General features: G+C 36.0%; 1 protein-coding gene across 5 annotated transcripts in view; it reads right to left on the bottom strand.

Annotated features, from left to right (window-relative positions):
- The window catches only part of LIN9 (lin-9 DREAM MuvB core complex component), a 127,460-nt gene that overhangs the window by 53,885 nt on the left and 61,122 nt on the right, over positions 1–12,453 (bottom strand). For all 5 annotated transcript variants that reach the window (XM_037811300.1, XM_037811334.1, XM_037811317.1 and 2 more), the window contains 3 exons: positions 5,012–5,145; positions 3,361–3,480; positions 2,988–3,089 (listed from right to left, as the gene is read on the bottom strand). In XM_037811300.1, coding sequence (XP_037667228.1) covers positions 2,988–3,089; positions 3,361–3,480; positions 5,012–5,145 — 356 coding nt within the window. The remainder of the gene's footprint in view (positions 1–2,987; positions 3,090–3,360; positions 3,481–5,011; positions 5,146–12,453) is intronic.

Raw genomic sequence — 12,453 nt, 5'->3', positions numbered from 1 at the left:
TTGCCAAAAGCGGGAAGAACCTAAGTGTCCATCAGCCGATGAACAGATAAACAAAATGTGGTTTATACATACAATGGAATATAATTTGGCCGTAAAAAGGAATGAAGCTCTGATTTATGTGAAAAAATGGATGAACCTTAAATATCAAAAGGAGTGAAATAAGCCAGATGCAAAAGGACACATATCATATGATCTCACTTACATGAAATAATTATAACACGCAAGTAAATAGACAGTCAGAAATTAGAATAAAGGTTACCAGAGGCAGGGGCCTGGGGACTAGGGAGTTAATTCTTAATCAGTACAGAATTGCTGTTTGGGGTGATGAAAAAGTTTTCTAATGAATGGTGGTGATGGTAGCACAACAGTGTGAATGTAATTAACACCACTGAATTGTATACTTGGAAGTGGTTAAAATGGGAAAGGTTACAGTGTATAAATGTTACCACAAAAAATTTTTAAAAAACCCACAAAAACCAAAAGTTCATAGAACTGTACAACACAGAGTAAACTAATGTAAACAATGAGCAATAATTAATATAATTATAAGAACCACTGTAACAAAGGTACCACACTAATGCAAAATCGTTAATAATAGGGAAAACTTTGTGGGGGAGGGGTATATTTGGGAACTCTGTACTATCGGAATGGTTTTTCTATAAACCTACAACTGCTCTAATAAAATAGAATAATAAAATAATAATAAAATAAATAAGTAACAATGAAACCAACCAGCAAAACTGAACCTAATCAAATCTCTTCCTTCAATTCAATTACCAATTTACATGAGACACAAAAGACAGTAAGACATGTTGAATGATAGCACCGGAATTCAATCAGCAAAATCCAGACTGTAGGAAACTCTATGGACAAATAATCCAGTTTCTTCAACAAGTTGTGTGGGGGAAAAAGAGCATTCAACATTAAAGTCACAACTGGAAAATTTGAACTGACTGGAACTTGATGACACTAAGAAATTTATGTTAATTTTTTGAGGTGTAACAATGGTATTGTAGTTAAGATTCTTTAAAAAAAGTCCTTATCTCTTAGAGACACATACTGACACATTTATAGATAAATGATTTCACGTCTGGTATTTGCTTCCAAATAATACAGGAGGGAGGAAATGGATAGGGGAATAGAATAAACAGGACTGGACATAGCTGGGTGATGGGTACACAGAAATGCAATAAACATACAATTCTATATGTATATGCTTTAAAATTTCCATAATAAAAAATATTAAAAAATTAGACTATGTTGATGCAGGTAGAGGGGCTGGTGAGAGCTGTTATATATATATTTGTTCTCTCAAACAAACACCTTTATTTAGTGTTCAGAAGACACAGAGCTCTTGGCTGGCCTGCCTTCTTCTCTAATTTTAATGGAAATTTGTGTGTTTCTTTAGAATCAGAAGCAGTAAAAGGAGGTTGGGACAAAGTTAACAATTTCTTTGCCCTTTTTTGTTTCTATTTTGGTTTTTCTTGAGTTGCTTGATTTTGATAGAAAACTGATACTGCTTTCTTTTAATTCTTTTCAAAATGTCATCCCTCAGAAAGCAGACCAGTCCTTTTAGAATCCTTAAAGCTCCTAATCCCAAGAAATAAAGTTCTTTCAAAAAGGAAATTCAAATATTCAATGGTATTTTGTCGTAAGAAAAAATATGCATTAGGAACAGAAAAAGATAGAACATATTCATCTACTTCAAAGTTTAATATTAAGATAAAAGGCAAGTACATTAAAGCACTTTAATTTTATCTATAATGTCCTCTTAGATACTTTAAATAACGATGCAGTAGCCCACTGTTAGATACAGTGCAAAAGTACTTAAACTCTGGCTCCCTCTGCTGGTGGATCTCTCTCTCCCTCTCTCCCTCTCTCTCTCTCTCTCTCTCTCTCTCTCTCTCTCTCTCTGTCTCTCTCTTTCTCACACACACACACACACACACACACACACACACACACACACACACACACACAGACACCTGTCTCAATACTACATGTTAGCTTTTTTTTACTTTCACTATTTAAAAAGTTAAAAAAAAAAAAGGATAAGGCTTGGCTCCTTTCATATTTTCATGCTTTCACATAAAAGTATCTACTTTTGGAAGCTAAAAGGCATAAGAAATTCTACATTGCAAGGATAATTAACAACGTATGATCAAGGAAAACAGAATTCCATACTTACACACACACACACACACACACACACACAAATGACCAGGTTTTCCTTAAAATACATTAATTGTAAAAAGCAAATGCTTGTAAATATTTTAATGGATTGTTACATTTTTATTTATAGAGACCCTATCTATCCCAAGCCAAAGTAGTTTTTTTTTCTTTTAAAAAAGTAAAAGAACCAAACCAAACATCATTAGACTATGAGTAAAACTAAATACATTTTTAAACCTAATTTACAAAACAACTACTTATATTCTTCAGAATCAGGCTATTCAGTAAAAATGCTCTATATGATAATTCTACACTTATTTCAATTTAGGCTTAGGTTTTCAGTGTCTAATCCTAAGTACTTTGCAATGGAATAGCTGTTTCTAGTCTCAGTAAAAAAAAGTAAAATGTCTCAGTAAAAAGTCCAAGTTCCTTCTAACCATACAGCTAGCAAAGACATCGTAACTGCTAGTGAGTAGGATGAAAATGGCAGGATGCATTGAGGTTACTAAATAACACAAGTTATTAGCAGCTAACCATTCAGAGTTTCACAAAGCATATGCTAAAATGTTTGAGTCCTTAGTACAGGGCAATAATAAGAACTAACGCTCAAAAAAACGGTGGAGAAACAAGACTTCCAAGTCTTTTTTTGGCTGTTAACAGTTCTTAAGATCGAGGCAATGGTAAAAAATAAAAAAATTAAAAAAATAAGAATATGCAGAAATATTTGGTCTTAGAAAATTTTTCAATTTCAGTAACACAAAAGACATTAATTGAATTTTTTAACAGGCAACCAAGATATTCAGAGCAATTCTTACCACTTGGATAAGGAACTCTACTGGAAAACCTCCTAATGTCTCAGTGTCGGAGCCAGAAATTTTATTTCTCCAAGGTGACTGTCCTAATAAAGGATCATTATCCTATGGGAATAAGAGGCAATCATTTAATTATGGACTGTTTAAAAGGAACACCTTATTTTCAGATAAAGAGCAAATTACAACTGATACAGTATTTTAAATCCTATAAAAAGGAAAATATTTCCAGAGTCGAGACAACTGTTTATATTTAATAATTTATTTAACAACTAAAAATAATTTGGCTATTTGCTGAAGTTGCTATAATATACGTGTACTGCATAATAATTCATAATAACATTTAAATTACTGATGACATTTCTAAAATATTACTCACTGTAACAGGTGACTGGAGAGGGGGAGTATAATGTAACCGTGGTGGAGTCATGAAAAATCGAGAAGGCCGCTGTTTTTGTCCAAAGGCAGCAATTGGCATCGTCTCATGAGGCTCATTACTCTTTGAGAAAAAAGAATAGTCCACATAACCTTAACTTTACCAACCAGTTAAGCTTTAAAAACATTATATTTCAGCTTGAGATATATACTATGATTTATCACAGAATATATATTGTTCTATAAAGATCAAAGCCTAGAACGTAAGTCAGAGTATGAAAACACTGCTTTGCTGCCAAAAGGCTGAATCCACAAAACAGAAGAATAATTAAGAAAAGAAAAAGGCCAAGGATCAAACAATTCAGAGAATCAATTAATATTAAATTATTCTGTGACCACCTTTGGTTATCTGTTAGTATTTCACACAGATAACAGTTATCTGTGTGCAAGTATCTCAGAGTATCTGAAATACTTCCTACTGTAATTATAGTCAACTCTCATCTGGTCAAAGACAAATATTTGGGTGATCTCAAAGAAAATCACATGAATGGAACAGAAAAAGCAATCTTCCTTTCTTTAAAGGGGAAGTTTAAATATTTCATCCTTTAATGTAAAATTTAAGGTTGGTGTCTTTTGCACTAGATTTAATTGTAATCTTCTTTCCCCCCTATTTCTCTGTTCTAAAAATGAACAGGAAAGTTATGAGTTTTAAAAAGTCCTCAATATAAATAAGGAGTCATGATTTTTAAAAAGTATGTATCAGAAAAGGAAAATTCTTTTCTATTTTTGAACTAGGGAGAAAAATAAATTTTGATTTTTAATTATAAATTCATAACCCCTAAAAATCAAGTTTATAACACAGATAAAAGGGAAGCTAAAAGTGAACAATCTAACTTACATCATGCTTAGAGGCAGACTACTTTATTATAAAAAGTTCATTATTCACTTTTTAAAAATTAGATTGCAGATTTAAACCAGTTCTCAAAATTATTTTAACTTATTAAAAAGGTGTATAATTTTCATGACATTGTTAAATCAAGCATAATCATGGAATAATGGTCCAATAGTTTAATGGACTGTACTAGAAGTTGAAGAGATCTGAATTCTGGCCAAAGCCTGACAGAAAACCAGCTCTAGAGCCTTGAATAAATTATTTAACATACTTATGTCTCAGTGTCATCAAGTGTAAAGCTGGGGTAATTAATACTCAGCGTATATAACTCAGGATAAAACAGAAGAACACAGTTAAAAGTGTTAAGATGCTACTTCTTACTTTTAAAAGTATTTATAAGAGGAATTACATTTTAACCAAACAGCCTGAATGAAAGGATTTTGTAGCTTCAACCCCAATATTACACAGTTAAGAGTGATTAGTTCTGTCGTACTAAAGTGCTGTGTGGGTAAGGTACAATAAAGGGATCCAAACTATAATCTTTCACATTCTGAAAAGTGTGGAGGACTGAAGTATAGGTTGCGAATGAGGGGAGCTTTTACTTCTGCTCAAGGGGTCTAGTAGACAGGGCTGGGAACCCCTAAAGATCTCTTCCCCTATGACCTGAAGTCTTGATTCTATCATAAAATACAATTTCCTTGAAAACTCTACATGACATGTTTAATAGGCATAAAACACAAATGTATTATGAAATACTACTTACAAGAACTTCATAGTCAGGGATGGTATGAGTTCCAAGCCCTGTCCTATCAAAAGTTACTCTATAAGTAGCATTAAGAGTATCCACAGCATCTATTTGTCCAGTGAACAGACCGTCATGAACACCACGTAATCGTGCTGAAAAAAGAAACAAAGGTACTATAATGTTTGAAAGAGACAAAAAATGCTCCAAGAATGTAATTTAAACAGCAGAGAGTACAGTCTTATTGTCTACTATTATCTATTATAGTTTTAAAACAAGCAAATTTTAGGTTTAGAGAACCAACAAAAATTTTTTGAAACAAAAAGGCTATAAATTATCAATAATTTGCTATATGCATAAAATTATATAACTATCCAACTAAAAAGTTTATTTTTAAAAGAAAAACTTTTTTTAATATTCATTGCTTTGAAGCCCTAATTAGCAAAAGACAAAACAAGAACTTTTGTCATTTTACTCATGAGTGAAACGCTGGGATCAAGTCAACTAAAAAAAAAAACCAAGACAATGATGCTGTGCAGAAAAGAGTTAACGTAGCAGGCCTGAGGCTGCTATCCTTAAAACGACTACCTAGGAGGTTGGCCATTGGCTAACATCAGGAAACTGGATTTCAGAAATGTTTCCCACTGTTCCTTAATTGATAAAAGCAGTTTACTGTGCCTAGACAGTTTGTGCAAACAATGTGGTTTATGCTGAACCTGTTTTCCTTCTGGGAGTCTGGAATTTTGGTATGTACTAGGCAGAGGGTGCCTACATGACCAACCTCCAGTAAAAACTTTTGGCACTGAGTCTCTAATGAAGTTCCCTTGTAGACAACACTTCACATGTGCTATTACAACTTGTTGCTGGAGGAATTAAGCATATCCTGTGTGCATCTTGGAAGCTTGTGTCTGGTTTCCTCCAGACTTTACCCAATGTACTTTTCCCTTTATTAATTTTGCTTTGTATCCTTTTGTTGTAATAAATCTTAGCTATGAGTACAAATGTGTTTGGTACTCTGAGTCCTTCTAGTGAATCACCAAACTTGGGAGTGGATCTTGGGGACCTCTGACAGATGTCCACTTGTGTCATTATTATTTAAGTCCAGTCTGAAATCAGGAAAATCCAAACAAACATCCAGCATGAGTGAAAAATTAAAGAAAGTAGAATTTTTAGTGAAAAATATAAGCACAGTAGAATTTAAGGCATTAAACTGAGCAAAGGGACATATTTTATATTGACAAAAAGTACAATATGCAATATCATTTCACAGACCACAGAAATATGCACTGTAAACACTGTTTCAAATAAAGGATCAACTAACAAAAACACAATATTAGTAGGAAACTTGGATATCACCCTCAGTCTCTAATGGATAAATTAACAGAAAAATAAATACGAATATAGAAGATATGAATAATAAATAAAGTTGAATAAACAAAATAAACATAAAAAAGACTTCCACTCATGGCAGCGTGAAGAGGTCAGGACCTCTCCACAAAAGACAAATATAAACCCAGACAAAATAGTAAAAAATGACCATTTCATGGTACTGGAAATAACCAAATGCAGACAACAAATAAAGAAACGTTTATTGTTGAAACACTGCTAGAGCTTCAGGTAAAGACAGTGGTCTTTTTGCATGAGGCTAATCCCAGCCATCATCACCAATAACTTGGCTGGCAAGAATGGTAGTTTTACTAGTGTAAGGCTAGTCATGAACACCAGAAGCGTTGCTGCCAGACGGGGGCAGACTTAATATGGGCCACGGGAAAAAGCCAATAGCTTTGCCAGTTAAAAGTGGTGAACTTGATGTGCAACAAACTGGAAAAATCTGCAGCTTTTTAAGCCTAAGGTTGTGGTTTCTGCTGGGGTGAGTAGCAGACTAGCCAGAAATTTAACAGAGAGATCCTGAGAATGAGAGAGCCATAAAAGGGCTGAGATAAGCTCTCTATACATCCCTGGCTAACTGGGAAATTATGTAAAGACCCAAAAGAGTCTGACAAAATGTAAAAGCTAAGGATGACTTAGAACTGTGCAGCAACTTTGAATGTGTTCCTCAACCCACACAGAGATCAATCAGAGGTTTTCAGGCTCAAGATGTCTGAGGCACAACTTCTGCCCAAATCATTGGCTGACCATTAAGATTTATAGACCAAATCTTAGGAAGACCCCTAGGAAATCAGGTTGATAAATAAAAATAAGAATTAAAAACATGAGCAGAGACATCAGTGGTTGCATATGCAGTTACTGAAACAAACCTTACCAGCTCTCAAAAAAAAAAAAAAAAAAAATCAGAATCCAGAATTGATAAAAGACATTATCTAAAATGTCTAGTTTTCAACCAAATATTAAAAGATATGCAAGGAAATAGGAAAGTGTGACCCTTACTCAGGAAAAGTATGCTAAATAGCAACTGCCAAAGATGTTACGTTTAGCGAAGACTTCAAAAACAATATTCTAAATAGGTTCAAAGAATTAAAGGAAATATGATGACAATGACTCAATAGGGAATTTCAATAGAGAAATAGAAACTATACAAAAGGACCAAATGGAACTTTAACATTAAAGAATATAATAACTGAAATTAAAAATTCATTTGAGGGGCTCAAAAGCAGATTTGAGATAGCAGAAGAAAAAAATCAGCAGACACTTTGCATATTATATTGTAGCAACTCTGTATTCTGATCTATTGAAAACAGATTAAGAGAAAGGATCCAATCCAAAGAACACAGAGGAAAAAATTGAAGAAAAGTGAATGAAGCCTCAGAGATCTGTAAGACAAGCCAGGTATACCACATATTTGTAAAGGAAATTCCAGAAGGAAGGAGAGAAAAAAGAACAGAAAAGATATTTAAAGAAATAATGAAGAAAAAACCTACCAAATTTGTTTAAAAATTAATACTAGATTCAAGAAGCTCAATGACCCCCAAGTAAGATAAACTCAAAGAGTACTCCACCTAGACACATCATAGTCAGACTTATGAAATTCAAGGACAAAGAGAATATTGAAAGCAGCAAGAGAAAAATATAGGAGAACAACAGTGTAATTAATGGGCAACATCTCATCAAAAACAATTAAGGTCACAAGGCAGGCAAGAGAATAAGATATTTAAAATATTGACAAAAAAACTATCAACCAAGAATTCTGTATACTGTGAAACTTTCCTTCCAAAAATGCAGGAGAAATAAAGACATTCCCAGAAAAACAAAAACTAAGAGACCAGTTAAAAAGAAATACTCAAAAAAAGTCCTTTAGGATAAAAGGAAATGATACCAGACAGTAATTACAATTTACAGTAACAAAGAACAGCAACGGAAATGGTAAATATGTAAATTTACCATAAATGGTAAATATGTGGGTGAATATAAAAATGCACACACATTTTTTCCTATTCTCATTTCTTTATAAAACATAAGATTATTTAAAGCAATAATTATAACACTGTGTTGTTGGGTTTATCACAGATAGAAATGTAATCTATATGATGATAATAACAAAAAGGAAGTGGGAGGAAATGAAGCTACTTTGGAACAAAGTTGTTATCTTTTATCAGGATTAAGTCAGTATTAACCTGAATGAAGTAGGCTGTGATGTGTTAAAAAATGCATATTGTAATTCATAGAGCAACCACCTAAAACAACAAACACACACACACACACGCAGTAAAAACTTAAAAAACAAATACCTAAAAAGAGTCAACAGTGAAAGTAAAATAGTACACTAAAAATTCTGTTCAACACAAAAGATAGCAAAAGAGGAACAGAGGGACAAAAAAGATGACAGGTAGCAAACAAATTCTGAAATGGTAGATATAAATGCAACCGTCAATAATTACATTAAACATGAATTGACTAAACACTCTAATCAAAAAGCAGAAATATGGAGCTTCTAAGATTGATAATGACAACAATGTGTCAGGAGAGTGATGTCTGAGACTCCATGTGGAGAGGATATGGGAGCTTGCATTTGAGACTCTCCCAGACCACACCCATGCATCTCTTACTTTGGCTTCTTCTGATTTGAAATAGTCATAGTAAAAGTGACTTTGTGATATCAAGTGCCAAAGTTATACTATCATTCAGTGCTTATATAAACTGTGACATTCAGGATTTTGGTGAACCTTTATATTTTTGGCTCTTTTAAAGACAGGTACATGCAAATAAAAGCATAAAGGAGAATTTGGCAGGATAATGAGAGCTTTGGAAGCAGTATCATCTGAGGAACTGACTATATTGCCTTGGCTAACTCTTTTTTAACTCAGTTTGATTTTAATTCTAAATCAGACCCTGAAGTAGATGGTGATGTAAATTCATCCTGCTGCCCCCATGTCTGCAATGGACTTTCAAAAGCCATTTATGTCACTTAATATTGGAGAAATGAGGGTGCTTTTAAAAAATGTGACTCAATAGGCTTAAGTAAGTCACCTTCATATTTGCTGTTTATACTACTGATATCAGTGTAGTTTTTGAGTTTATAGTCAACATATCCTGAAATAATCTTCGTGAACTCATAACTAATTCCTCTATTCTCAATTTTAAAAGAAAACCCAAGATTAATCTTAATGTTCTGCAAATTAATATATATCACTGTAAATGACACAATCAAATGCTATTAAAAAGAATTATAAGAAAAAAAGCAAAATTGGAAGACTGGATTAAAAAAAGCAAGACCTAACTATATGCTGCCTATATTTCCAGATGTGTCTAAGATTCAAAGCCACATATAGATAGAAAGTACAAGGATAGACAAATACATATCATGGTGTACCGGTTTGTGTATATTATGTCCCCCAGAAAAAGCCATGTTGTTTGATGCAATCTCGTGGGGGGCAGATATATTAGTACTGATTAAATTGGAACCTTTGGATTAGGTTGTTTCCATGGAGATGTGACCCACCCAACTGTAGGTGATAACTGATTAGATAATTTCCATGGAGGCATGGCCCCGCCCATTCAGCGTGGGCGTTGATTAGCTTACTAGAGCCCTATATAAGAGCTCAGACAGAAGGAGCTTGCTGCTGTCAAGACATTTTGAAAAGGGCCATTGAAAGCAGAGTTTTGCTGATGTTATGGAGGTACTAGACCAGAGTTTGCTCCGGGAAGCTGACACAGAGACATTTTGGAGAATGCCATTTTGACACGTAACCTAGGAGCAAGCAGATGCCAGCCACGTGCCTTCCCAGCCAACAGAGGTTTTCCAGACGCCAGTGGTCTCTCTCCAATGAAGGTACCCTATTGTTGCCTTACCTTGGATACTTTATGGCCTTAAGACTGTAACTTTGGAACCAAATAAACCCCCTTTATAAAAGACAATCCACCGGAGGCGGGGCAAGATGGCGGACTGGTGAGCTGTATGTTTTAGTTACTCCTCCAGGAAAGTAGGTAGAAAGCCAGGAACTGCGTGGACTGGACACCACAGAGCAATCTGACTTTGGGCATACTTCATACAACACTCATGAAAACGTGGAACTGCTGAGATCAGCGAAATCTGTGAGTTTTTGCGGCCAGGGGACCCGCACCCCTCCCTGCCAGGCTCAGTCCCGTAGGAGGAGGGCCTGTCAGCTCCGGGAAGGAGAAGGGAGAACTGCAGTGGCAGCCCTTATCAGAAACTCATTCTACTGATCCAAACTCCAACTATAGATAGACTGAGACCAGACACCAGAGAACCTGAGAGCAGCCAGCCCAGCAGAGAGGAGATAGACATAGAAAAAAAACAGCAGGAAAAACTCCAAAATAAAAGCGGAGGATTTTTGGAGTTCTGGTGAACACAGAAAGGGGAAGGGCAGAGCTCAGGCCCTGAGGCTCATATGCAAATCCCGAAGAAAACCTGATCTCTCTGCCCTGTGGACCTTTCCTTAATGGCCCGAATTGCTTTGTCTCTTAGCATTTCAATAACCCATTAGATCTCTGAGGAGGGCCCTTTTTTTTTTTTAAATCCTTTTTTCTTTTCTAAAACAATTACTCTAAGAAGCCCAATACAGAAAGCTTCAAAGACTTGCAATTTGGGCAGGTCAAGACAAGAGCAGCACTAAGAGAGCTCTGAGACAAAAGGCAATAATCCAGTGGCTGAGAAAATTCACTAAACACCACAACTTCCCAAGAAAAGGGGGGTGTATGCTCACAGCCATCATCCTGGTGGACAGGAAACACTCCTGCCCGTCGCCAGCCCCATAGCCCAGAGCTGCCCCAGACAACCCAGTGTGACGGAAGTGCTTCAAATAACAGGCACACACCACAAAACTGGGTGTGGACATTAGCCTTCCCTGCAACCTCAGCTGATTGTCCCAGAGTTGGGAAGGTGGAGCACTGTGAATTAACAAAGCCCCATTCAGCCATCATTTCAGCAGACTGGGAGCCTCCCTACACAGCCCAGCAGCCCAGAACCGCCCTGGGGGGACGGCACTCACCTGTGACATAGCACAGTCATCCCTCAACAGAGGACCCGGGGTGCACAGCCTGGAAGAGGGGCCCACTTGCAAGTCTCAGGAGCTATACGCCAATACCAAGGACTTGTGGGTCAGTGGCAGAGACAAACTGTGGCAGGACTGAACTGAAGGATTAGACTATTGCAGCAGCTTTAAAACTCCAGGATCACCAGGGAGATTTGATTGTTAGAGTCACCCCCCCTCCCTGACTGCCCAGAAACACGCCCCATATACAGGGCAGGCAACACCAACTACACACGCAAGCTTGGTACACCAGTTGGACCCCACAAGACTCACTCCCCCACTCACCAAAAAGGCTAAGCAGGGGAGAACTGGCTTGTGGAGAACAGGTGGCTCGTGGATGCCACCTGCTGCTTAGTTAGAGAAAGTGTACTCCACGAAGCTGTAGATCTGATAAATTAGAGATAAGGACTTCAATTGGTCTACAAATCCTAAAAGAACCCTATCAAGTTGAGCAAATGCCAAGAGGCCAAAAACAACAGAAAATTAGAAAGCATATGAAAAAACCAGACGATATGGATAACCCAAGCCCAAGCGCCCAAATCAAAAGATCAGAAGAGACACAGCACCTAGAGCAGCTACTCAAAGAACTAAAGATGAACAATGAGACCATAGTACGGGATACAAAGGATATCAAGAAGACCCTAGAAGAGCATAAAGAAGACATTGCAAGACTAAATAAAAAAATGGATGATCTTATGGAAATTAAAGAACTGTTGACCAAATTAAAAAGATTCTGGACACTCATAGTACAAGACTAGAGGAAGTTGAACAACGAATCAGTGACCTGGAAGATGACAGAATGGAAAATGAAAGCATAAAAGAAAGAATGGGGAAAAAAATTGAAAAAATCGAAATGGACCTCAGGGATATGATAGATAATATGAAACGTCCAAATATAAGACTCATTGGTGTTCCAGAAGGGGAAGAAAAGGGTAAAGGTCTAGGAAGAGTATTCAAAGAAACTGTTGGGGAAAACTTCCCAAAACTTCAAAACAACATAAATACACAAATCAT

This window comes from Choloepus didactylus, chromosome 2 (assembly GCF_015220235.1).
Source record: "Choloepus didactylus isolate mChoDid1 chromosome 2, mChoDid1.pri, whole genome shotgun sequence".
In the NCBI taxonomy this organism is placed as follows: Eukaryota; Metazoa; Chordata; class Mammalia; order Pilosa; family Megalonychidae; genus Choloepus; species Choloepus didactylus.
Note: the sequence above shows the minus strand (reverse complement) of the source record. Positions and strands in the feature narration are given on the sequence as shown.